The sequence below is a fragment of the Thalassophryne amazonica genome, chromosome 2 (genome assembly GCF_902500255.1).
Source record: "Thalassophryne amazonica chromosome 2, fThaAma1.1, whole genome shotgun sequence".
NCBI classification, from domain to species: Eukaryota; Metazoa; Chordata; class Actinopteri; order Batrachoidiformes; family Batrachoididae; genus Thalassophryne; species Thalassophryne amazonica.
Window position 1 is genome coordinate 27,653,447 of NC_047104.1, and position 27,921 is coordinate 27,681,367.

General features: G+C 41.2%; 1 protein-coding gene across 2 annotated transcripts in view; it reads left to right on the forward strand.

Annotated features, from left to right (window-relative positions):
* LOC117523133 (src substrate cortactin-like) overlaps positions 1-27,837 on the forward strand; it is a 48,834-nt gene extending 20,997 nt beyond the window's left edge. For both annotated transcript variants that reach the window (XM_034184558.1, XM_034184567.1), the window contains 8 exons: positions 11,460-11,570; positions 14,222-14,332; positions 18,461-18,516; positions 18,584-18,653; positions 20,285-20,505; positions 24,461-24,578; positions 24,675-24,743; positions 26,484-27,837. In XM_034184558.1, the coding sequence (XP_034040449.1) occupies positions 11,460-11,570; positions 14,222-14,332; positions 18,461-18,516; positions 18,584-18,653; positions 20,285-20,505; positions 24,461-24,578; positions 24,675-24,743; positions 26,484-26,620 (893 nt within the window). In that variant the 3' untranslated portion in view covers positions 26,621-27,837. The remainder of the gene's footprint in view (positions 1-11,459; positions 11,571-14,221; positions 14,333-18,460; positions 18,517-18,583; positions 18,654-20,284; positions 20,506-24,460; positions 24,579-24,674; positions 24,744-26,483) is intronic.
* The last annotated feature ends 84 nt before the right edge of the window (positions 27,838-27,921 follow it).

The window sequence follows — 27,921 nt, forward strand, 5'->3', positions numbered from 1 at the left end:
GTGGTCTGCGGAGGAAGGGACTGTGTGAATTTTCACTCCTCTCCGCTCTGTTTACTGCATGCCATGAGCCATGGTCCTTCTCCTCCCTGTCTTTGTGGGAACATTGGCAGACCTTCCCCAAGTTGAGCAGGGTGTGGCTTTGCTTTGAACCAATGAAGCATTGATCCGACTCAGTTTCGATGGTTTCGCTTTATCTTAATTTTCCCCCGCTAAAATCCTAAACAGCATATGTCTGTGAGTAATATTTACCTTTTTTATATTAAACCGACCTGATAGATGTATTCTCTGACTTAAAAAAGGGACCAATGCTAACACGTTAGCATGTCTAAGGCATTTTCAATGTTAAAATTAGCATTAAGCTGTTCGCATCTCAGTACAGTTTGTGTGCATGTTTTCTGTATAATAAATAAATGGCTTAGTGTTTGTTGTCATAAGAGTCAAATGTATTACGAATTGTAATTTTTTTAATTTATTTTTATTTATATATTAATAATAATAAGAATACCAACAACAAAAGTCATAACTAATATTGCTACAATACAGTTTTAGAGAAACAGACAAAAAGAACCTGATAAAACAAAACACAACAGAAAAGGTAAAACCAAGTAACAGTGAACATAAATATAGAAATAAATAACTGTGAACACCTAGTGACTCTTACACCTCCACTTCATCCCTGTTTTATTTAAGTTTAATGACAATTTGTTTCTGTCAAACCACATCTAAGCTGTGTTTTTACACAGGAAAAAAATAAAATGCAGTAAACTGCACATTTGTCTTTTTTCATGAAAATAACTTATTAAAGATCACATATTACACTTTAGTCAGGCCTTTAAAATACTTTTGTGGACTCTTTTTGTCGAGAATATAACATCAGGGTTCTAGCTAGTGTAAACTTGCGTTACGGCCCGTTATGCTATAATTTTGGACCGTTACGCTTATTTTGGACCGTTACAATTTTCAATACAGCATCTGTAATCAACCGTGGCTCGTGGCTCTTTGATTCACGGCTCTTCAGAAGTGGTAAGTCCGCTTCTTAACCCCTCTGAAAGCCATTAAAATATGAGTCATTTTTGTGTGGATTAAAGTCACTAACTGGGACTCTTGTCTTGTTGCAGTCGAGAAACGAGCTTCAAATGCTGCGCGGCTCTGACTCTGTCTCTCTGAGACAGAGTCCGCTCAGAATTAATAACTTCAAAACAAATCACCGCTTTAAATAAAATGACACCTCTTACAAATGTTGCAATACAGACAATAAACTACAATCAACTCAAAATTTTTCCCCCCCAAAATGAGATGTCCTGCATTCTTTATAAACCTGACCTGCAGCACAGCTGCAAGAGCTCAGCTCATAGGTATGGAAAGACATTCATGCCAATAATAATGTCTAAAAGGAAATGCTTTTGACAAAAACTAACAGATTGTATTTCTGTTTATGTCCAGAGATCAAGGATCCACCATGTAGCGTTTATTATGTCCAGAGTTTAAGGATCTAGTAACCAATTTCATATTTATTTACTTTAAGACTCAATAAAATGTTGTTCAATTTAATTTAATCAGCTTATAAAGCACCAAATTACAACAAAAGCCATCACAAGGTGCCTCACACAGAACAGGTCAACATAAAAAATTAAAATAAATAAATTAAAAAAAAAAATTCAAATACAGAAGTAAAATAATAAAACATAACAAAATAAAAAACTACTCATAAGAAAGAGAATAAAAATAGGTTTTAAGTCTTGACTTAAAAATGTCCACGGACTCCGACTGCCTCACTGAGGGCCATGTACTGGCTAACCCAGAATGAGATTGCCCACTCAACATACTTCCCCAGCCTTCTGGACATGATGAAGGGACGTGGGCTGTCGTACCTGGCTTTTCCCCTTTGGGAACCCCTAGAATGGCCAATTTGTAGCTTGAATTTTCAAAAGCTTCTCCCCTTCTGCAACCCCCCCGACGCTTCGCTCCCTCGACATTACCACAATGCTAAAATTTTATCCTAGCTAGAACCCTGAACATCATAACTTTATTACAAGGTCAAACGTTGATGTTGCATGATAAAGGCCTTTTAATAAGATTTCACTTAAGAAATAATGGCAAAACTCACATGTAAGTAAAAATAAAAACAAAACAAAAAAAATGACTAATCGATTACTAAAATAGTCGTTAGTTGCAGCCCTAGTTTGTTTTACGAGTGAGAGAAGTTTACAGATTAAATGTGAATAAGCCAGTTTTGAGTTTCTCATTGTGCATGTGTTTTCAAAACAGTTTTAAGTGAGTTTTCTTTGTTTCAGAGGGCTTCATACCCATTAAAATTCACCAGAATATACAAAATTTGACTTGCTCTTTTAAAAAAATCCTGGGGGAGATCCCCCAGACCCCCATAATCAATACTGTGTTTTTACCTCACAGATTGAAGTGAGTTTTATTTGTTTCAGAGGGCTTCGTACCTGTTAAAATTCACCAGAATACACAAAATTTGACTTGGTCTTTAAAAGGCCAATAGGGGTGAGCATATCTCACCCGTATTGGCCTCTCTTCATTGGCTTCCTATTAATTCTAGAATAGAATTTAAAATTCTTCTTCTTACTTATAAGGTTTGAATAATCAGGTCCCATCTTATCTTAGGGACCTCATAGTACCATATCACCCCAATAGAGCGCTTCGCTCTCAGACTGCAGGCTTACTTGTAGTTCCTAGGGTTTGTAAGAGTAGAATGGGAGGCAGAGCCTTCAGCTTTCAGGCTCCTCTCCTGTGGAACCAGCTCCCAATTCAGATCAGGGAGACAGACACCCTCTCTACTTTTAAGATTAGGCTTAAAACTTTCCTTTTTGCTAAAGCTTATAGTTAGGGCTGGATCAGGTGACCCTGAACCATCCCTTAGTTATGCTGCTATAGACTTAGACTGCTGGGGGGTTCCCATGATGCACTGAGTGTTTCTTTCTCTTTTTGCTCTGTATGCACCACTCTGCATTTAATCATTAGTGATTGATCTCTGCTCCCCTCCACAGCATGTCTTTTTCCTGGTTCTCTCCCTCAGCCCCATCCAGTCCCAGCAGAAGACTGCCCCTCCCTGAGCCTGGTTCTGCTGGAGGTTTCTTCCTGTTAAAAGGGAGTTTTTCCTTCCCACTGTTGCCAAGTGCTTGCTCACAGGGGGTCGTTTTGACCGTTGGGGTTTTTCCGTAATTATTGTATGGCTTTGCCTTACAATATAAGGTGCCTTGGGGCAACTGTTTATGATTTGGCGCTATATAAATAAAATTGATTTGATTTAAAAAATGTTCTGGGGGAGCACCCCCAGACCCCCCAAAACCAAGACTACACCCCACCACCACCCTTTTATGTACGTTTATGTTCAGGTTTTGCATTCTTTATGCTTTGTCTGTCTCTCCTTAGAGGCTGTTTAGAATAGATTTGTATACTGTATAATGTATTTATTGAGGAAAAAAGAGTGTGTGCCCCCACTACGCCACATTTTAGGGAATTGCTGGTATTGATTTTTGCCAAGAAAAAATTTCAGTCAGATGAAAATTTATTGCTTTAACCCATGCAGTAAGCTCTAACGCTATTGGTCAGTGGGAACCGATCCAATATAACTTTTGGTCATATATATATATATACGAGGTCTCTTGGATAATAAACCGACCCTTTTATTTATTTTTTTAACTATATGGATTTGAATGACATGCGATTACACCAATCATGCTTGAACCCTCGTGCGCATGCGTGAGTTTTTTCACGCGTCAGTGACGTCATTTCCCTGTGGGCAGGCCTTGAGTGAGATGTGGTCCCGCCCTCTCGTCTGAATTCCTTTGTTTCACACGCTGCTCGAGACGGCGCGCGTTGCTTTATCAAAATTTTTTCTGGACCTGTGAGGAATATCCGAGTGGACACTATTCGAGAAATTAATCTGGTTTTCTGTGAAAAGTTTAACGGCTGATGAGAGATTATGGGGTGTTTCTGTCGGTGTAAGGACTTCCCACGGAGCGGGACGTCCTGCAGCGCTTCCAGGCGCTGTCGTCGGCCTGTTTAGAGCTGAAAACATCCTAATTTAAGGCTTAATTCACCCAGGACATCGTGAGAGAACAGAGAAGATTCAGAAGAGGCCGGCATGAGGAATTTATGCGGACATTCCACTGTTTAAGGACATTTTTTTAATGAAAGACGTACGCGCAAATTCGCCGAGTTGTTTCCGTGACGACTCAGCAAATCTGTGTGCGCCGCGACAGGAAAAACACCTCCGTGTTGAAAACCATTTGTAGAATTCAGGCGGCTTTTAATGGCTTTCAACAAGTGAGTAACTGAGAAATTGTTTAACAGCTTGGGCATGTTCCAACTTGCCCGTTAAGATTTCCAACGGAGGTGTTTTTCCTGCCGCGACCCCCCGCGGTCGGGTCCAGCCCGACATGCGACTCTGCCCGCGCGTTCTTTCATTACAAAATGACTGTTAACAATGGAATGTCCGAATAAACTCCTCATGCCGACTTCTTCTGAAAGTTTTCTGTTCTCTGACGACTTACTGCGTCAACAGAGCCTGAAATGTGGAAGTTTTCAACTTGAAACGGCGAGACGCTGCCGCCTCAAAGCGCAGATCGCCGTCAGGCGCCGTGGACCGTCCTTAAAGCGACACTACCAGACCAAAATCTCTCATCAGCCGTTAAAATTTTTACCGAAAACCAGCTGAATTTATTGAATGGTGTCCACTCAGTTGTGCCTTACAGTTTTGAAAAAATTTTTATCAAACAAAGCAACAGTCTCTGAGCCATTCCTAAACAATGAAAAAAATCGACGAGCGGGTGGACGACTCCTCACTCAAAGACTGCCCACAGGCGAATGACGTAACCGACAGGCGTGAAAAAACTCTTGCATGCCCACGAGGGTTCAAGCATGTCTGATGTAATCACACGTGATTCAAATCCATATGGTTTTTGAAAAAATAATAAGGTCGGATACTTTTCTAATAGACCATATATATATATATATATATATATATATATATATATATATATATATATATATATATACGAGGTCTGTCAATAAAGCAACGGTCCTTTTTATTTTTTTCAAAAACTATATCGATTTCATTCATATGTTTTTACGTCAGACATGCTTGAACCCTCGTGCGCATGCGTGAGTTTTTCCACGCCTGTCGGTGACGTCATTCGCCTGTGAGCACTCCTTGTGGGAGGAGTCGTCCAGCCCCTCGTCGGAATTCCTTTGTCTGAGAAGTTGCTGAGAGACTGGCGCGTTGTTTGATCAAAATTTTTTCTAAACCTGTGAGACACATCGAAGTGGACACGGTTCGAAAAATTAAGCTGGTTTTCAGTGAAAATTTTAACAGCTGATGAGAGATTTTGAGGTGATACTGTCGCTTTAAGGACTTCCCATGGTGCGAGACGTCGCTCAGCGCTCTCAGCCGCCGTCGTCAGCCTGTTCAAGCTGAAAACCTCCGCATTTCAGGCTCTATTGATCCAGGACGTTGTGAGAGAACAGAGAAGTTTCAGAAGAAGTCGGTTTCAGCATTTTATCCGGATATTCCACTGTTAAAGGAGATTTTTTTAATGAAAGACGTGCGGACGGGTCCGCGCGTCAGGACGCAGCCGGCGCGGTGCGGCGGCACAGGAAAAACACCTCCGTGTTGATAACCATTTGTAAAATCCAGGCGGCTTTTGATGGCTTTCAGTGGAGTGAGTATATGAGAAATTGTTTAACAGCAGGACATGTTCCAACTTGTCCTTAAGGCTTTCAACAGAGGTGTTTTTCCTGTGGCGGAGCGTTGTGTCGGCTGCGTCCCGACGCGCGGACCCGTCCGCACGTCTTTCATTAAAAAAATCTCCTTTAACAGTGGAATATCCGGATAAAATGCTGAAACCGACTTCTTCTGAAACTTCTCTGTTCTCTCACGACGTCCTGGATCAATAGAGCCTGAAATGTGGAGGTTTTCAGCTTGAACAGGCTGACGACGGCGGCTGAGAGCGCTGAGCGACGTCTCGCACCGTGGGAAGTCCTTAAAGTGACAGAATCACCTCAAAATCTCTCATCAGCCGTTAAAATTTTCACTGAAAACCAGCTTAATTTTTCGAACCGTGTCCACTTCGATGTGTCTCACAGGTTTAGAAAAAATTTTGATCAAACAACGCGCCAGTCTCTCAGCAACTTCTCAGACAAAGGAATTCCGATGAGGGACTGGACGACTCCTCCCACAAGGAGTGCTCACAGGCGAATGACGTCACCGACAGGCGTGGAAAAACTCACGCATGCGCACGAGGGTTCAAGCGTGTCTGACGTAAAAACATATGAATGAAATCCATATAGTTTTTGAAAAAAATAAAAAGGACCGTTACTTTATTGACAGCCCTCGTGTATATATATATATATATATATATATATATATATAAAAAATAAAATAACTTCCTGTATTTGTTCAGCTCTGGTACATGCCAGCACACTAAATCCATGTCTCATCTGTGCCTGCAGCTCTGTGCAGGTCCAGACGAATCACATTCTTCTACATTTCTTCCACTTCCTCAGTTCTTCAGTTTGTCAGGTTGTGAACATAGATTTATTTAAATTCAAGCTTTCTAAACTCTAAACCAAATCAATAATGATATTTTGTTCCTGAGATGTAACAGCATATCTGCCTAAGATAACCACTTTGTGGACTGGCACGGTGAAGTGTTTTTTTTTTTGGGGGGGGGGGGGCTCCTCCCCCTAGTACACATCATGTTTATTTTCCAGTGCCTGCTAGACTGTAGCTGGTCTGTGGGTTTGTCACGTTTTAACTTACGTTATCCTGTTCTTCCTTGTTAAATTTCACCTCACACTGCCCACTTTATTTTCTTGATTTACGTAAATAACTTTAAGTATCCAGTGCACAACCTTGAAATTCATTTCTCCTCCAGGTCACGCTGGACTGTGCATTGATGCGATTTACACTCGCAGAATAAACAAAACAAGCCACAAGCATTTGATAAGAAAAACAATAGTGGGCCATATTTTTAAAAGTCCGCCTTCTTGAGTCTTCCTTGAAGATTGAGGCTGGAAAGAGTTCCTGTCACATCTTTCTGCTGCTCTTCTCTTCCTCCTCTTGTAACGTTGGACCTCCGTGGCCTCCTCCTGCTCTTGCTGTTGATAGACTGGTTATATTTCTGGAAAATTTGAATTCAAGTAGCATTATTGGCAAACCACTTTTTTGGGGTTGGTTTACATGCTGAACACCAGTGTTTTTTGTTGGCTTAGCCCAAAAATTAGGTCACTAATTAAGGTCGAAGGTCAATGAGTGCAAAATTAAAAAAAATTCAGTGTTTTATTCAATATCCTCTCTCAAGATATGCAACTTATTTTCCAGTATTTTGTATAGTAGGGTTCATACAGGTTTTCAAAATGTGAGAAAAAAGGAAAATGTAAAAAGTTTGTTTTTTAACATTACTGTTTCATTTCACTTTTATGTGATTAAATGGCTCAAGTGAAATGGTTTGACTGACTCCTATTCATAAGTAATTCCTCAAAGATTATTCTCAATTTAGAATTTTGCAATTTGATTAATTAGCCTCCTAATTAAGGTCAAAAGTCGTCCAGGTGCAACGTAAACTTATGATGCAAACAACTGTTCTAACAGTCAATAATACGTGTTTTATCCCTCAATCAGATCCTACTGTAATCTGTTTGACCAGCTGGGGGCAAGAAGAAGTGCTTGTTCACTGTGACACCTACCCCACCCCCCACCTGACCTGCTAATGTCTACTTGACTTCGCTCTGTTTCGAAGCGAGTGACAATTTAGCATCCACAAGTCTCCATCCACATTCTGTTGGTGGTGCCTGGGATCTTATTGGTTTATGAGCTTCTTTCCAAATGAAACTTTACTAGTTTGCTCATTCTATGTGGAATTTTGCAGCGTCACTAGATGGAGGGTTTCTGGTGCATGGCATTGGCTGAAAAGCTTATTCTGAGCTTGATTACAGTTCTCCGATGGCACCTTGTAGATGAGGCAAATGAACTTTCACCATTTTCTGTGACCTGTTTTGAGGGCATCGGAAACTTGCCAAGATCTTTGAGAAGACTGTTGTGTTCAAAGACGATATCCTAGTCTGTTCTCTTTGATTGTCCTGAGAAAAAGGACACAGTGTTGCATCCTGTTACTGCGAAATGCAGATAGTATTTCCTAAACATGATTGGCAAGTTCAAGTTCCCTCCTTACGTTATGCACAGGAACATACTTCGGTTTCGTCATTGTTACTGCTTTCATCCAAAGCTTAGTGCAAGATATTCTCCCGAAGTTGGCAACCAACAACACCAAGACATCTGTCACGAGCTATGACCGCAGTGTTTGGTGCATCTGTTTAAAGGCAATGTAGAATCGTTCTAGAATTCCTACAAGTACCTTGGGCTGTGGCTGGACAGTAAACTAGACTGGACAACCCACACCTGTACACATTCACCTGTACATGAAGGGACAGAGCAGGCTGTACTTTCTGAGGAGGTTGCAGTCGTTAAACATCTGCAGGAAACTCTTGTGAATATTCTGCCAGTCCGTAGTAGCCAGCGTCCTCTCTTACACCACATCCAAGAAGGACACATCCAGGTTGGATAAACTGATCAGATGGGCTGGCTCCGTGGTTGGCATGAAGCTGGACTCTCTGGTGATGGTGGCAGAAAAGAGAACACTGGACAAACTGCTGGACATTATGGATGATGCTTGGGACTCTGGCAAGGGCAGTCGCATCTCCTCCTCTCTCCTCTGTCTCTGGTCCATCCTTCAAGTCTCCTACTTCACCAGACTGTGAATTCTTCAAACTATATTGGATTAACCATGGAATTGATCAGCTGGTCTCTGAACACTATTGACACCATTTTTTTTCAACAAGGAAATCAGGACCAGGGGACCCTGCGTGCCCAGATGGAACCTACCCTGTGGGCTATGTTCTTGACTCCTGGGAGACATGGAGTGTCGCCAGCTGCCACCAGAACCACGACCCCTCACCTGTCCGTCATGATTAATGAGTTGGGCAAAACGATACATTCTCAGACTGGGTTAACCCTTGAACTCAGACGTAAATTGGATAACAACATCTCGGAGCAAATGCACGCCTTGCAAAGGAAGATGTCGGAGACCAGGGAATACTCATAAGTTGGATCTGGTTGTTCATTTGCGCAGTAAAGGTGTTTTTCACTGCTCAACCATAAACATGGCAGGCGTATCAGCCTCTGAAGGACAAAATGCCCTGTTGTTTTCCTCCAGAAGAATTTCTACGGCCTTGGTGAACTATTCGGCTGCCTTCTTTCTTATCTTCTGCAACTTCAGCACACACGGACAGAATCTGACTCATTTGCAACTCACACATGGACAGAGACTGAAAGCATGCCCCCGCTCACGCCACTCCCTTCTCCCCCTGGGGTGCCGTGCAGTTTTAGCCGTTGTAGCTCCCCGTTCTCCCCAAGCTGACAGCGGCGCGACTATGTTACTGCCCCCACACTCACATGGCCTCACTTCGGAAAACGGACTGTTTCAAAGTTTAGTGCACATAAACAGTGTCAAATGTATACGTGTTGTCTTTAATTCTGATGTGTGCCATTATTACATAATAATTGTGGATTAATTGGTGTATGTTGTCTGGGGTAATTGGGGTGTGGATGTAATCTCGTTGTTGCACTCATGTAATGACAATGACAATAAATTCCATCCATCCATCCATGATGCCAGTCACCTGCCGCACACAATCATCATCAACCAGAGGAGCCTTTTCAGCCACAGACTGCTCCTTCCCAAATACAGGACCAACAGACTGAAAAACTCCTTTGTTCCTCAGGCCATCAGACTCTACAACTCCTCACTCAGGGGGAGGAGGAGTAACAGCAAGACTGAGGTCGGGAATGAGAATGAGAGAAACGGTAGTAGCCCTAAACCAGTATTGATCAGTATGTCTGGTATTTATATTGTCTGTCCATCCATCCATCCATTTTCTCCTGCTTTATCCGGAGGCGGGTTGCGGGGGCAGCAGCTCAAGCAAAGCCGCCCAGACCTCCTGATCCACACACGCCTCCCCCAGCCCGGAGGAGCTGGGGGAGGCAAACTGTTTTTCTTCTTTTCACTTTTGATAGTGTGTCCTTTTTACCCTGTGTGCTGCTGGAACCTCAGTTTCCCTGAGGGAGTCTTCCCAAGGGATCAGTAATGTTCTGTCTAATCTAATTTCATGATTACACTCTAGCAATGTTGTTTCCACTGCAGGGTCTGAAGTCTGGACTTCTGCTTCGGAAGCAAAACCTCCACCGATAACAACCACTTTTTTATGGGACCCTGCGGCTATGAGAGCATTTGACAGGAACTGAGCAGGCTGTGTCTTGTTTTCAGTTGATGCAAGAAAGTCAGGCCATTTGTTGGAGGGAGTGATACATCACCATCTTCAATCAGATGTCGAATTGGCCTTTACTTTTTCGTTTGTTTGACCCTTGTTTTGACTGTGATTGAATGATCTCTGTATTGATCGAAGGTAACATCAATTTGGCTGTAAGCCTGGCTTTGCCGGAAAATGAACTTTACAAGTTCATTTGTATAATCACTGAAAGTATTTGTCTTGTTTGGCTTTCCACGTGACATGACTGCAGCTTGCATGTCAATGATCAAGCAAGAAGGGTTGTCTATTTCTGTGGGGCAGATTACATTTGGATGAGAGTGCCAGATAAGTTTGCCTTAATGCCAGATTGAACTTCACCAGAAGTTTCAGCAATGCTAATTGGCATGTCCATCAACTTATGGTTCAGTATTCTCGCCAGGTCTACTGGTCTTCCAGCTCTATAGGCTGCAGTTAGTCTCTGCATGAAGTTTCTGTCTGCTTTTCTACTTTTTGTCTTCCCGCTTGGCGTCTTTGTAGCTACAACATAGATTGGAGCCTTCGCCTTTTGAAGTGCATAATGGAACAAGCTGATTGATGACAGAAGTCTCTCTTTAACAAAACTCTCCAACCTGTGTTGCCCAAGTGTTTCAGCATTCAGCAGCAACTCTTCTGTCAGAAGTCGCAATATCTTTTGTTGCACAGCTAAGGAGCTTGTTTGATTGATCAGACGATTCTTCAGCAAATACTTTGAATTACAAAAGCGTTTGAAGGATGTTTTCCTCATTGCCATAGGATGTCATATCACCAGCAGAAGCAGAAAACCCTTCCTTACTGTGGAAGGAGTAAAATAATCAAGCAAAATGTATACCTTCACACAAAACTAAAAGTGACACCATTACAGAGAGATTTACAGAAGTGTGCAATTTCTCCTTTACAGTTCCCTTTAATTTTAAAATTTTGATGACTTGTTATAGCTTTACCTCACAAAACGTCACAAAAAAAGATTACATACGTGGATAGATGTCCAAAAAAAAAGTGTTAAGCATGAAAAACTACCCCAGGAAAAAAAAAACGCTCCTCGAATTGTAAAGAATTACTTTATCTCTTTTTATAAACTTGTCTGACAGATTACGCCAAAGGCTTTGGCGGCAAGTTTGGTGTGGAGTCTGACAAGGTGGACAAGAGCGCTGTGGGTTTCGAGTACCAGGGCAAAACTGAGCAGCACGAGTCACAGAGAGGTTGGTATCATTACTCATAATGTGACATGTATAAAACAGTTTTGCCCTTTCTTTGACAAATTTTTTAAAAATGTCTGGTAATGCAGCATTTTGCTGCCTTACCTGACTTGCAGCTTATCTGCACTGGCTGACATGGAGAAAGGTGACCTGAAGAATTACTCAAAGTACACTTGGCTTTTTGCCAGCTGGTTTTTCGTAGGGAGTGTCAGCTGCCGTAACTTTACATAAATGTGTTTTCTTATCAGCTGACTTGGAAAAGTTTCCCATGTCACTTTGAAAGCTTAAAGCTGCATAATCACAGGAAAACTTTCATGTTGACATTTGTTCCTGTAGAGAAAAATCTGCCACTGTGCATATTACATTCATACGATTGGTTATCAATTTCACAGGGATGCTTATTTGCTGTTTTTGCACGGTTTTCTGTCTTTTTGTAAATTCTTGCCATCTAAAAGAAATGCAGGGCTGTGAAAAATCCGTGGATCCGAGTTTTTAAAATGTCTAGCGCAAAGTGTTTTTTTTGTTTTTTTTTTACGACATTGTGCAAGTTTTATAAGACCGCGGCAGTCCGAGGACACTAATAAAAATCAGTGTCCTCGGAGGAAAAAAAAAAGCCTGGCTGTTGCGACAGTTTTTGTAAAGCGAGACTGGTTGGTTGCTGCAGTGACGCTGTGTGTCTCCTGCACGTAGCTTTAGCTAAAGGTAGCATGTGGCCATCGCAAACCTTCAGAGCGCTAAAGTTTTTAAAAGAAGACTTGTGCAGCATGTCTGTGTCATGGACCGACGTCAGACAGAGAGAAGATGGCGAGACGTTTTTCATGGGAAAAAGACAGTGGTTTTGAGTGGATTTACAGGAATTTACTCAAGAATATGTGGCTTTTTTACTATAAGGTATGTTAATCAAGGTATGTCAATCAATAAATTTTCTGTATAAAATAAATTCAGGTTCAGATTCTTAGAGGTGTTTGGACTCAGACTGAGATGGATAATTTAAACAAATTTAACATTTTATTGTTGTGCATTATTGAATGAATAATAGTAATCGAGTGGCTTCAGTATTATGGTATGATATTATATCTCTTTACCTAGTCTGAAAGCAGTTATGAAGTTTATAACATTTTAGTTGAGAGTTATGATTTTTAATTGCCTAGTCTTTGAGCCCAATCACAAACAAACTAAAGTTTTCATGAAGATTTAGCTATATTTGTAAACTGTTGTGTTGTTATATTCTGTACATGCTCCTACATGATGCACAACATGCATTCAAAAGCCACATGTTGTGCCATACTGCATGAGATCACAAGAGAAATTTAACAGCTGTTTCAGGTCCAAATTTAGTCCAAAGAATGCACCACAGGGCACTTGTATTCTCAAAATTTTCTGGGGGGGGGGGGGCATTCCCTCCAGATCCCCCCCAGATCCCCCCTTAGCTTTCCAAACGCCTATAGCATTTGGGGTAACTTTTGCTGTCTTGAATATTATAGATGAATCACATTGCTGTCTCTCCTCCCCCCCAAGCATCCATGATTTCAGTACAAACTCATGTTTTGTCACTTCATTTTGTACCCTGGAATGGAAATGAGAAAATCTGTTATTTTTGGGGGGGGGCACACATAGATGATTTCTATGATTTCTCTGTTTAATACTGTGTCAACTAACTTTATAGAACAAGACATTGAGTTGAGACCTTTTTTTTTCCTTCAGAAAACCTGATACCATTTTGAACGCAACATGAACACACGCTTTCTTATTCACACTCACTTACTGCTGCCCGCCCTCTTGACCATTTTCTGTGTGTGTGTGTCAGGCACACAGTTCTTTCAATTACTTCATTACACTTTCATTAATCTGTCTGCTTCATGATGTGCCATATTCTTTTTTTTTGTTTGTTTGTTTTGTTTTTTTTGGTGGGGGTGGTTTTGGGCATCCTGCATCTGTGCTACTGAGATCTCATTCCATCTGTTAATGACAGTCTGCTCTGCTTCTTAATTAATATGTGGATTCATTCGTCAGTCTGTGCTGTGCTGCAAAAGGTGTGCAGAGAAGTCCTTTTGTTGAGCACGATCACATAATGTCAGAGGCTGCAGCTGTAATATGTCGACAGAATGATGGAGAAAATCTGTACAATAAACCAAAGAACGCGAGCATCAGTGTCAATTCTCAGCATGTGTAAATGAACATAGAAAGCTGCAGCAAATGTGAGTAAATGAAAGAAAACAACTTAAACAGCATTTTGTAAAAATATGCTGGAAAGATGCAGAATGTACTGGTCTCATCTAAATCTCTGAGCTGCCTATGTCACCACTAAAACACATTTCTCAATCTGATTATCATTCAAATTTATCTAAAGTTCCCTTTGGCTGCTCACTTCTTTTTTTTTTTTTTTTTCTCGGTCTGGGTTGCCACAGCAGATCTGAGGTGGTGCTGCATTTTGAACTGGCAGAAGCGTTTTATACCAGATGCCCTTCCTGACACAACTCCACATTACATGGAGAAATGTGGCAGGGATGATATTTGAACCGGGAACATTCCACACTGAAGCCAAGTGCATGAAACACTTGGCCACCACCCTGTCATCATTAAAATTTATCATGAAATTAAATTCTGTACAATAGGCTTTCCATGCTTATCTTTAATGTTTTGTGTTTCTGCAGACTATGTGAAGGGATTTGGAGGGAAGTTTGGCGTCCAGACTGACAGACAGGATAAATCGGCAGTGGGATGGGACCATCAGGAGAAATTGCAACTGCACGAGTCTCAGAAAGGTCGTGATTCTGACTTGGAAGAACCCTTTTTAGGTTTTTTAGAGATTTTTACAAATATAAATATGAATGTGCTGGTAAGGAGCCTACAAGTCAGCTCACTTTGAGTAAATTTTATTAATCTGTATCTTGATTCAAAACTATTTTTTGGATTGTTTGTGGCCGAGTTTGACATGCGGGCGGGGATGATAAACGTTTTTCTTTTTAATGGGGCCTAATGTTACAAAAAGCACCTTTGTTCATTCTCCAGACTAGAGGCTGAATTTTAGGGCTGTCCCACAAAATCTGAAAATCATCAGCAGGTAGAGCCCCCCCCCCCCCCCCCCCCCTTTCCCCACCAATTTCCATATTCTGTTTAAGTAGTGTAAGTCCCACCGGGGTGTAAGTCACACCTGTATTAAAAAAAATATATATATATACACGAGGTCTGTTAGAAAAGTATCCGACCTTTTTATTTTTTTCAAAAACCATATGGATTTGAATCACGTTTGATTGCATCAGCCAAGCTTGAACCTTCGTGCGCATGTGAGTTTTTTTCCACGCCTGTCGGTTGCGTCATTCGCCTGTGAGCAGTGGTCCACCCCTCTCGTCGGATTTTTATTGCGAATAAATGTCTGAACGATTTGGAGTTTTGCTGCATCAAATATTTCCAGAAACTGTGAGAGACCTCCAGGTGGACACCATTCGGAAAATTCAGATGGCTTTCAGGGACGATTTTATGGGGATTACACAGATTAAGGAGTGCTCCAGCCGGTTTAAAGACCGCCCACAGCGGCTGAGAGTGCGGCGCACTCCGAGTGCCGATCAACAGGCTGACACCCCGCTGAAACAACCAGATCATTTCCAACATGAAGGCTTTGTTGATCTGGGACATCGTCTGACTTACACAAAAATGGCAGGAGACGTGGACATCAGTACTTTGTCGGCACATTCCACTGTTACATGAGTTTTTTTCATGGAAAGAAGCGGAGGGATGCGCCACCGTGCCGCTCATGGTGCGGCACAAAACCACCTCCGTGTTGGTCTCACAGGACGGCTTTGAGATGGCTTTCAGTGGTTTTTCAGTCATGTGACTATCTGAGAAATTGTGGATGTGCCTGGACATGGCAGAACATGTCCTGTGAGGCTTCATCACGGCGTTGCTTTGTGCCATGTGGCACCGCCACGACGCGCGGAATTCCTCCGCTCCTCTTTCCATGACAAAAACTCCTGTAACAGTGGAATGTGCCGTTCATTTCCAAACTGGATGCTGTTTTATCCGGGATGTTGTCTGACTAGCACAGGAATTGCGGAAGACGTGGACATCAGCACTTTTTCAGCACATTGAGACAGATGTGCGGAGGAATTCCGCGCGTCGCGGTGGTGCCGCATGGCAAACTGCACTCTGGTGCAACTTGTACTATGCATAATGGTTATTTGTATATATATTAGTGTCATCATACTTTTTGCATCCAGTGAGTTTTCAGATGTAACTAATCGTGCACATTTGTAAAAGGTGCACCAGGATAAATTAGTGCAGAACTGTTCTGTTTAAAAATTATAATAATTGTAAGAATATTTCAAAGGGGTCAATCAGGGTTCCAGCTAAAACCATTTTAGTGCTGGGTAAATTACGTACGAAGCGATAAGGTTTTATAGCTCTAAAATGTTAATGGCAAGCACTATTTTAACCAATTTTGAGTGGTTTTAGATGCATTGAAAGCAAGAATAATAGACCAAAAGACATTTATGCTGTAAAATACTTTTACCAGCAGTGAAGTTAGTTATAATTTAGTGATCTACCACAGAAATTAAGGTGCTTTATACGGAGTAAGGTTTCGTGTAGAATCAAAAACAAACTTGCAACTTTTGCTCTCAGCTCATGATGAAAAATGCTGGAACAGTTCTCACTTTACTGCACCTGAAAGCCAAACTCACTTGAACCTTTGCCCGCTTTTGGTAAAATCTTTTTAAATTGTTGAGCAGATGATGTGTTTTCAGTGCAAGTCCTTTGTTCCTCATCGACTCTATCTATCTATCTATCTATCTATATATATATATATATATATATATATATATATATACACACACACACACTGTGATGTGGTACTGCTGTGGCTTTGGATGTGGTCTCTCCAAGGTTCATAACTTCCTCAAAATGTGGGTTATAAAGTCTGCAACAGGCTCAAAGACAGGAAGTGAAACCGCCTCAACTTAAACTTGTATTTCATATCCGACTGTCAGCTGGAGTGCATATTGAGCAGATGTAAAACCAGCTTCAGGTGACGACACAAGACAAGAACCAAAGCCACCTTGGTGCTGGGCCACATGCAGACTGAAGGGGGAGCACCTGGAACGGTCAGGCTTTTGGACTTTATACCTGATCCACACCAGTAGTCACCAACCCTCATGCTGCATGTTGTCTGCCTCTCTCTGCTTGGCCAACACCTGGTTAGTTAGGTCTGAAGACACCCAATGATTAGCTGTGAGGAGAGCCGGTAACTTCCAGAAGCAGGGCTGGTGACCATTGATCGACGCAAACCCCAGTCTTAAAAAAATGAAGATATGACTCAGACAAGTTGAAGAAAACCCAAAGGGAGAAGACCAACACCGAGGAAAAAGGCTTTTTTGTTTTTGTTTTTTTTTAAACGACAAAAAAAAAAAAACATTGAATTGTGCTCCTGGTTCGTCAGATCGAAATGCAGATGAAATTCTTGAGTTCCTGAAAGGGTTTCTGTGAGTACTGTGAAGATGTGTCGCTCTGTGTTTGTGTTGCAGACTATAAGCGTGGATTTGGAGGGTGGTATGGGGTACAGGTGGACAGACAGGACCTGTGCACTCTAGGCTATGAGCACAAGGAGAACCTGGCTACACACCAGTCCCAGAAAGGCACAGACACTCCCTCATAATCCTGAACGTCACTCTGTCCTGACCCATGCTTTAATTTGTACACGCCTTCCTCCTCCTCAGCAGATACTCCCCCCCCCCCCCTTCCTGACAGATAGCCTTTGACCTCAGCCCGTCCCCCTAGTTCACGTTTATGCAGCCTCTTCCTGATGCGACACAGAGACTGGTTAGACACCAAAACACAGGATCTGTTCACCCAAATGATCATATGAACATTATCGAGTCGCGGGATCTGGTTTGTAACATCCCGAGTCCAGTCCTGATGAAGGTCACTTTTGCTGCACATCTGTCTGTCTCTGTGTGATTGACCCTGTCGTCTGTCTCTCTTTTGAGAAATAAAGGATGAAAAATGCCCCGCCCCCTCACCACTCTGCAAGTCAAAGTTTCACAATTGACTAAACTACTTTCAGTTGTGAATGTCTTAAGCGAGTTGAGACAAGACAAACTCCTGACACCTGAAATATTTAATGAAAGGCCATAACATGGCTTTACTTTCAATACTTCAGAATTTCATTCTGTTGCTATCATGACTGTTTCTATTTTATGTCTGCACCGTTTCGTATGTTCTGTGATTGTGATCCTGCAGAGATCAAACTTCAGTGCAGCAATTGTTTTGAGCATAAAATGTCCTCAAACTGTTTTGGGTGAACTGATGCTTAAATGGGAGATAAATGGAGTGTTTCTGATCACGTAGTTAAGCTGCTGTATTGAACTGTAGCTGATAAACCTTTTTTCCATTTCTGTCTCAGCTCTGTGCTGCTCAGGTTTTGCAGATTTCACTTTTATTTGGCACATTTAGCCCCCGTCCATTACCTGCTACAGCCCCCCTTCATCTCGAGCTGCACGTTGTCAGGAAGTCTGATTCTGAAATTATGTAGTCAACATAGAATAGGTTATAAGTTACTGCTCGTACGTATCGTGGTGATGCACATTTAAATACCTTGGTTAGTTTACCTCAAGTGGTTAAAGAAGTTGGTGCAGTGGCGTTTCTTGGGCCCCGCAGCACGCTGCTGTTTTTAGCATTGCTCTGTTTGTTTGCTGCAGCTTGTGTTAGTGCATGATGATGAAACGTGCACATGCACAGACTGCTGCTGCTGTCTGTGTTTTTGTTTTTCTTTTTCTTCTTTCCTCTCCACAGGTTTGCATGAGTTGCAATTCAGCCCATCCTTTTGATTCCAGCAGTTTTGCCTCTACTTTGTACCATATATTAATTTTTAAAACACTAAACATCTGTCTCTTTATCAGATTACGCAAAAGGATTTGGAGGGAAATACGGCATTCAGCGTGACCGGATGGATAAAGTAAGTCTTGTTTCCCAGTGTGGTTGTATGTTGGGCTGTAGTCTTGACTGTTTGTTTGTTTTGGCAGAGTGCAGGAACTTTTGAGGACGTGGAGAGGCCGAGCTCATCTTACCAGAAAACTAAACCTGTGGAAGCTGGTAAGCTACCCAAAGTAAACCCACTGAGTCTAGAAAAGCAGACGTGCACACTCCCTGGTGTTGTCAGGTGCAAGGCACGTGCTGGAAACTACAGTAGTGTTCAGAATAATAGTAGTGCTGTGACTAAAAAGATTCATCCAGGTTTTGAGTATATTTCCTATTGTTACATGGGAAACAAGGTTCCAGTAGATTTTCACAAATCCAACAAGACCAAGCATTCATGATATGCACACTCTTAAGGCTATGAAATTGGGCTATTAGTAAAAAGAAAAAAAGTAGAAAAGGGGGTGTTCATAATAATAGTAGCATCTGCTGTTGATGCTACAAACTCAAAACTTATGTTCAGACTGCTTTTTTTAGCAATCCTGTGAATCACTAAACTAGTATTTAGTTGTATAACCACAGTTTTTCATGATTTCTTCACATCTGCGAGGCATTAATTTTGTTGGTCTGGAACCAAGATTTTTCTCATTTACTAGTGTGCTTGGGGTCATTGTCTTGTTGAATCACCCATTTCAAGGGCATGTCCTCTTCAGCATAAGGCAACATGACCTCTTCAAGTATTTTGACATATCCAAATTGATCCATGATACCTGGTATGCGATATATAGGCCTAACACCATAGTAGGAGAAACATGCCCATGCATCATGATGCTTGCACCACCATGCTTCACTGTCTTCACTGTGAACTGTGGCTTGAATTCAGAGTTTGGGGGTCGTCTCACAAACTGTCTGCAGCCCTTGGACCCAAAAAGAACAATTTTACTCTCATCAGTCCACAAAATATTCTTCCATTTGTCTTTAGGCCAGTTGATGTGTTCTTTGGCTAATTGTAACCTCTTCTGCACGTCTTTTATTTAACAGAGGGACTTTGCGGGGGATTCTTGCAAATACATTAGCTTCACACAGGCGTCTTCTGTCACAGCACTTACACGTAACTCCAGACTGTCTTTGATCATCCTGGAGCTGATCAGTGGGTGAGCCTTTGCCATTCTAGTTATTCTTCTATCCATTTTGATGGTTGTTTTCCATTTTCTTCCACGCGTCTTCAATGTCTTGAACGTCCCATTTTCCTCAGGCTTTCAAAGAGAAAAGCATGTTCAACAGATGCTGGCTTCATCCTTAAATAGGGGACACCTGATTCACACCTGTGTTCTACAAAATTGACGAAACCACTGACTGAATGCCACACTACTATTATTGTGAACACCCCCTTTTCTACTTTTTTTAATAATAGCCCATTTTCATAGCCTTAAGAGTGTTTGTTCATATCATGAATGCTTGGTCTTGTTGGCTTTGTGAGAATCTACTGAATCTACTGGTACCTTGTTTCCCATGTAACAATAAGAAATATACTCAAAACCTGGATTAATCTTTTTAATCACATAGCATTACTGTTATTCTGAACACTACTGTATGTGCACAGCTGGCCGAGTGCCCAGGTAACCTGCCTGCAGCAGGTGCATGGTTACTTTTGACTGGTGGTGGGGGGTATTGACATCCAGCGACAGTGCGCGCCATGGCAGTGCACATCACTGAAGACCACAAAGACAAAACGGTGCAGACTAAAGCACGTGACCTCATCATGTAATAATCTAACTCTGATCTTCGTAACCTTTGACACTCCACAGCTGGCAGCAACACAGGAAGCATCAAGGCGCGGTTTGAGAACATCGCCAAGCAGAAAGAGGAGGAGGACAGAAAGAGAGCAGAGGAGGAACGAGCACGTCGGCAGGCTAAAGAGAGGCAGGAGCAGGACGACGCACGCCGCAAAATCGAACAGACGCCCAAAGCTCCATCTCCTGTCCCTTCGCCGAGTCCCACCCCCAGCCCGACCCCTCCTGTCTATCAGGTGAGAAAGAGGAGGCTTTCACACCGCACGTCCTCCATGTTGTCCAGTTACTTAGATTTTAGCATTTGACATCTCACACATAAACATGGTTTGGTTTCCTGCAGAAATGTTCATTCTGTCTGCCACAAAACTATCCATCTCTTATTTCTGAAACATGTTGCAGAATTACAGCTCATCTTAGTGCTTGTAAAGTATTTATTTTAGTGGTATTTTGTGGTATATGTTGTGAGGGTTCATTCTGAGATCTTGTAGGTTCTTAAAGGCTCTTTTCAGACAACCAATCAGACAGCACAAAACTTGTCACCATCATGGAAGAATTCTGCCTGCACTGGTAGCGATTTCCAGAATTATTATTATTATTTTGTCATTTTGGCCATTCCTGTGTCGTGATTACTGACAGTCCAGCTTGTGGAGCAGGGGGTTGAAAAGGGCTAACCCCTCCCCTATTAATGATCCAATTTTGAAGACATTTTAGACTTTTTTTTCATGACAGCAGTGATGATAATAATGAGATGTCATTCAGTCACTGTTACCTGGTTTGATGACAATTCTGCACTAAATGGAATTGATGAGCCATAAAATCTGTTTACTTAATTTTGAAACCATAAATGAATATAAACATTAAGAAGCAGATTTTTTTTTTTTTTTTCCTTCATAATCAAAGCAGAACTGTTAAAGTGAGAAGCTCGTACTGTGGATGAATTTTTTGAGCTCTGTGCAAGTGTAATATTGAAAATGCAAAAATCAAAACTGACCATCGGTTTTGCATTTTGTGACTTTCAGATGAAAACCTTTTTTTTCCCTCAGTCATTGAAGTTTTCTTAAAAATAGTCATTCTCATGAACCACATAATGTGTATCAACTCGTGAGCTGAGTGTATCATCACATATTGTATGTGCTCTAACATGTAAATCAGGACAGATTCAGAATTCTTAGTAAAATTGTTTAAGGTTCAGTATAAATAAAGTTTGTCAATCTGAACTATGATTACTTGGCCCAGCTCAGCTTGGCCCAATTGTGGACATCTTGTGCTGTAACATGATTCCAGTCCAGGGCCACTGTGGCAGTAATAAACATTCTGTGCAGAACAGCAAATTTCCTGCAAAACATTTGTCTGTGTGCAGATTTGTGAAGTCTCCGCCGGCTTCTAAATATGAGGGGTGATTGACAAGTTTTGAGTCTGATCCAGAAAAAGTAGATTGTGGTTCCATGTTTGCATTCTGAGAAAGCAACAGACTAGAATAGAAGCTTAATTTGTCATTGTACAGATATGAGATTAGCAGTGCCGCTCCGCAACTGAGTTTGAGAATAAGATAAAAAGAAGCTATGACTTGTAAATAGCTAACTTAGCAGACCAGTGAAAAATCATGTAAATTATAAATAAGTGAAGATATGTACAAGCTATTTAAAACAAATATGCATTCTAGATAAATTAGATTGCACATATTTGTGTGAGTATAGCCAGTGGTGGGCACAGTTCCGCTAACCGCTAATTATCGAAGATAATGTTTTCAATATGGGATTAGCTTTTCAGATAACTTTGAAAACCATCATTGGACCAATTATCTTCCGATAATTTTTATACCGCTAACATTTTTGCAGGCATAGCTTTTCGTTGTAGATGTGCAGTTCTATCCTCTACAAACAGAGAAGAGCTGGTTCGAGAAGAAACCGCTCTATCCTCTGCAGGCAAAGGAGAACTGGTCATAGCAAAGAAAAAAGAAAACTCATTTCTTTTGACCCCATACTGATAAGCTGGCAATATCACCCAAGTCATCCAGAGGCATACAGTTTTAACTTATGGTTAAAATTTTAACCAAACTAATTTTGGACAAGTTATTTAAATTAACGTCATGTCTAAAGTTTTATAAAGTGAAAATATCAGATATGTTTTAAAGTAGTGCACTAATTTTGAAGGTTTTAGTGTGGACATGCTCTGCCCAGTGCATTATGGGTACAGTCACGACAGGAGAAATGCATTTGAGATGGTCTGTTCAGGCTCCACACGGACAACAGCATTAAATTTTTTGTATATTGTGCCTAAAACTCTTGTGAATATATTCTCTGGGTTTATAGACATTGTTATTGTTTGTTTTATGTAAACATGCCAGAAGATTTTAAAATTATCTGTAGGTTTCCAAAACCTGAGACCACACACGTGGAGATAAAAAACAAACAAACAAAAAAAAATCCTAGATCTGACAGGTTTAGCTGTACAGTGTGTGGTGTCAGCCACACAGTAAAAATAACACACACGAACAGATTTCACACACAAACATTCCCAGGTCAAACACCTCGCTTTCTGATTGGCTGCATGTCACATTTAGCTCCTCACGTCCTTCTGAGCAGATCAGAGCGCTCTTACAAACCACACATGGCAGGAATATCTGAGAAGATTATATTTAGCATCATCACGATTGTCGGGGTGTCCTTAAGATTGTCGGAATGGGAAGATCAGGTCCGATATCGGCCTAATTATCTTGCCATGTGAACCAGGCTTGATGTTATGACGCCTCACGGAGCGACTGATTGATTCGTTTTGACACCGCACAGAGCCGCTAACCGATCAAATGTTATGACACCACACAGAGTGACTGATTGATTCGTTGTTATGACACCGCACGGAGCGACTGATTGATGCGTTATTGACACCGCACCGCAAAGTTCAGTGACCAAAATACCAACATTCTGGGCGCAATGAACATGTTTTCACTATTATTTGATTTCTTTGTGCGACTGACATCATTATTCAAGCATTCAAAAGGTGATTCTTACCGCCACACAACTCCAACCACACATGAAAAAAAATTTTGACAGTTCGTTATTGAAAGAAACCTTGTCTCCCTAACCGGACAGTTGTGATGTCATCACGCATGCGCTTAGGTGCTGTCTAGCGGCATCTTGAATTTTTTTTTTTTATACAAATGAAAAAAAATGACATTTTACAAAAGCGCATTTATTTGTAAACACCGACACGTTACATTGATTCACTTGTGTTGGTTTTTACATAGAATGAATGAATGAACCAATCAGTATGAGCGGAGGCTTAAGCCTGGTTCACACGTCAGGATTTTAAAATTATCTGTAGGTTTCCAAAACCTGAGAGACCACACAAGTGAAGATAAAAAAATCATGGATCTAACAGGTTTGGTCGTACAGTGTGTGGTGATCAGCCACACGGTAAGGACAACAACACTACACATGAACAGATTTCACACACGAACATTTACAGTTCAGACAGGAAATCTCGCAAAATCTCTCGAGATTAAACGTGACTTCAGAGTAAACAAACGGAGGTACTTTGTGGACTATTTAAAACAGAGGGAAAAAACGATACAAAAAGAAAAAGAAAAGGCACTCTTTAAAGGAGTGGAGACAGCACGACCACCGGACTTTCTGGTAAGTCAGAACAGCTGTTTTGATTTTATTTTCCGCTCCATACGTCCGTCACCTCGCTTTCTGATTGGCTGCACGTCACATTCAGCAGGCTGCGTGCTTGCTTTGGTTGGAGGACACAACACACGCTGCGATATCGGGCATTTCTCAACATTGCACCCAGTAAGTCAAAAAACTTGACACATTCTCGTGAAATGTTGGTTTCTCAGAATGCAAAAAATGGTGACCCACGCCCTACTTTTTCTGGGTCAGGCTCAAACCTTCTCCATCACCCCTTATATCACAGGTCTGTCGTAATTTTTATCCCTTCCAGGCTGTTGGGGCTGGAGGGTCATTATCATCATGCCTGATGTCTAGCCAATAAATTTCTCATTTCCACGTGATAACTGAAGAACTGCTGTAGGTATTGATTTGGAATTTTCAGGATGGCTCTGGGTTTAGAAGAGGAAGACTCTTATCCAAATTCAGACCTGATACTCAACCAGATTGGCTGCCATGGCAGAAATGACGGTTACTGCGGGAGCCGGCGTTCTGACTGACTGTTTGTTTGATTTATCAGAATCCAAGTGCAGTCGAAGAACCAGTCTATGAAAGTCCAGACGAGAACAAAGATCTGTACGAGGTGGAGCCAGAGACCCAGGAGCTGTACAAGGCGCCCGAGGAGACCAAAGCAGGAGGTGACTGCTCACGCACACTTCTGCAAACACCTGAAGTCCTGCTTTTTTTTTTTTTTTTTTTTTTGTTTCCTTGACCCACAAACCTTTGTCTTGCAGGCGGTCAGCAGTATGAGTACTCTGAGGACCTTGGGGTGACTGCGGTGGCTTTGTATGATTACCAAGCAGGTCAGACTGAAAGCTTTAGTGCATGTCACACCACAAACATGCCGCTCACTCAATGGCGGGCTGTGCAGAAGCTTTATAAAAATATTTTTAATCTCAAAGTGCAAAGAAAAAAAAAAAAAAAACACACACACAAAAAACAAACCCCCAAACTGAACCGTCAGTGTTACGTCATCAGTCTTGGGGCGCACAGGAGAACATTTTCCACACTACTGAAAATCAGTTCAGTCAAAAACTGAGTGAAGAGGATCCTGTCCAGGTTCACATTTGGGAGAGTTTGTCTGAGGATTCCACAGGATTTTCAGGGCTCTGGAAACTCAGCGGAATTCCACGGATTTCATCGTGGGGGGGGGTTTACTCTGTAATTGTGATCATCACTGAGTTTTTAAAATGCCTATCGCAAAGCTTTCTTTTTTTGTGACATCGTGTAAGTTTTATAAATCTGCAGACACTAATCTGTATAACGGATACAAATAAGTGTCCGTGGATCTACGAAACTCCACAGAGGGAAAAATATCTCACTCAGAGTGTGACTGTTGGACAGTTGTCAAGCGGGCTGATTGGTTGCCACGGCTAAACGTAGCATGTGGACATTGCATACTTTTAGAGCTATCAACTTTTTAAGGGAAGAATTTTGCGGCATGTCTGTGTCAACGGAGTGACATCTGAGAAACGGAAGATGGCGAAAAACACAGTTTGAAAAAGTTTGATAAGGACTCAAGAATCCATGGAATTGGTGCTCAGCTGAATTTAAAGTCGTCTTCACGAACACAGATAAACAGGAAAAACTCGCTGCATCTTGTGCCATCAGGAAACGTGGTAAGAATTTTTCTCTCCCTGGAGAATAAACATTGTGCTGTTCAAACAGGATTTCAGACAAGTTTGTGTGACTTTTTTAATGTAGACTTTCTTCCATTGGAAAAATTACATTGTGGTTTTGAATGGATTTACAGGACTTTACACAAGGATATGTGACTTTTTTACTATAAGGTATGTTATTGATATTTTACCGTGATTTTCAAAATATTCTACAAGTTTTAGCTGTGGTTTTTAAAATGCTTTTATAGTCGTGCTTTCATTTATTCTTGCTATTCATTTTAACTTCTTAAGTCTGTTTTATTTGTTTTTTATTAGTTTTATTGTTATATATTATTGTATTTTATTTTTTCTTAAACGGACTGCTCAAATGGAATTGCCCCTTGTGGGATTAATAAAGATGTTGATTTGATTAGTCTTTTCAGTTTTCATGTGTACCATGTAGTTTAATTGTTCTAACTTAATACATAATTTGGTTTACAATTAAAAGGAAAATCATTCCAGGTCCTACTTCCATGTGATATTCTTTTATTTCAACATCATCTTTGACAGTTTAAATGAATTGAATCTGAGATCATTCTAATGTGCAGTTTTTCTGAGATTTTTTTTTTTCTTCCAGGAGATGCTGAAAATGTATCATTCGATACAAATTAATTTGGTTTCTGGGGCTGCAAAGTTTCCTCGGATTTCACAATTGTCATTTCACAGCCCTGGTTTTGCAAAGCAGGAAAAATGCATATGGATTTGGATCTAACCCGTCTGTTCAGAGCTTTGTTTTGGGCTCAGTAGCAGAAATGAACTGAAGTGAGACCTGAGATTGATCACGTGGGTTTTTCACCCCCGTCTGTAACTAGACTGTTCACTGTGACAGATTGTGTGGAAGGGGTGTGGCCTGATCCATCAGTCTCTTATTTTCTGTCTTTTCAGCTGGTGAGGACGAGATTTCTTTTGACCCTGATGACATCATCACCAACATCGAGATGATCGATGAGGGCTGGTGGAGAGGCATATGCCGGGGCGTCTACGGCCTCTTTCCCGCCAACTATGTGGAGGTTCAGCAGTGATGTCACTGACACAGGATGATGCATCTCCCTGTGCTGAAGAGGAAGGAGATGTCTGAAGTCTCCTTGCGCTTTCTCTGCCTCATTTCCATCCTCAGGTCTCAAACTCACCTTTGGTTTGCTGTGTTTCTCTGAGAGCGCTGACAGGAAGGTGCTGATCGGCAACTACACAATGTGTATTTGCTACTTTTGTTCCTTTTGCAGATTCTGGTGGCTCTGAGTTTCAGTATTGATCCGTTTTTCAGTAGTCATGGCTTCACACTGTCACGTGACCATAAAAATTACCTGCACGCTGTGCGCCAGTGTCGCAACACATGCATAGGTGCAACTTGGTGGGTGAGACTATGGATGATTTTATACAGATCTAGTTCTGGCTCAGGTCGTCTGCATGCTGCACCAATAATCCAAGAAAGGCCAGATATTATCTTACTGACTTTAAAGGTGTTCAGAAGCAGCGTGCACTTTGTGAGACTTTATAAAACCAGATTTTGTTAAATTCACTCCAACATTTCACCACCAGTGTTAATCTGAGTGCCGACCCCGTTCACGAAGCCATGATACAGATCAGATGAAAATGGATTAAATATTGTGAATGATTGATGGGACAAAAACAGCTGAGAACCATTAAGTGTCAAATGAAGATAATATCTGGTTTTAAACACATTTGAAGCCTAAAATTTAACTGAAAAACTGGAACCTGTCAATTTTCGCTTTTTTCTTGATAAATTATGTAAACAGTCTAATCAGAACCATTGCCAAATATTTGTCAATAAATTAACAGAAATCATTAATCTAAACTGAGCTTCATGTTTCTGAATATTTGCATCTATTATCTGATTATGTATCTGAGACTTGTTATGGTGTGTTGTGGGGCCAATGAGATTCTGTTACTGTCGTTACTTTGTAACCGCGCTGAGAAAAGTTTCTGTTCACATGTACACAAGGCACGTATTTATGTCTGACGGATGTGCACACGGCATCCGATGTTGTGAAGGAACCGGGTTTTAAAAGCAGTCTTTCTGTCCAACAGCTGTAGAAACCAGTCAGACCATAAGACCGTCTGTTGCTGGTGCCCTCTTGTGGCTCTTTCATTCATCTTTAGCTTTTCTAAAGAATGACCTTTTTCAGATTTGTTATTTTATCTATTTGCTTGAGTCACATCATTACCTGCTTTTTTTTTTCCCAAGAATTTCAGTAAATAAAGTATCAACAAATACCCATTTGTCTTTGTGTATGTGCTTAAGGGCTCTAATTAATAATATTTAGATGTTGAAAAGAAATCCAAATGTAAGCTACACAGTCAT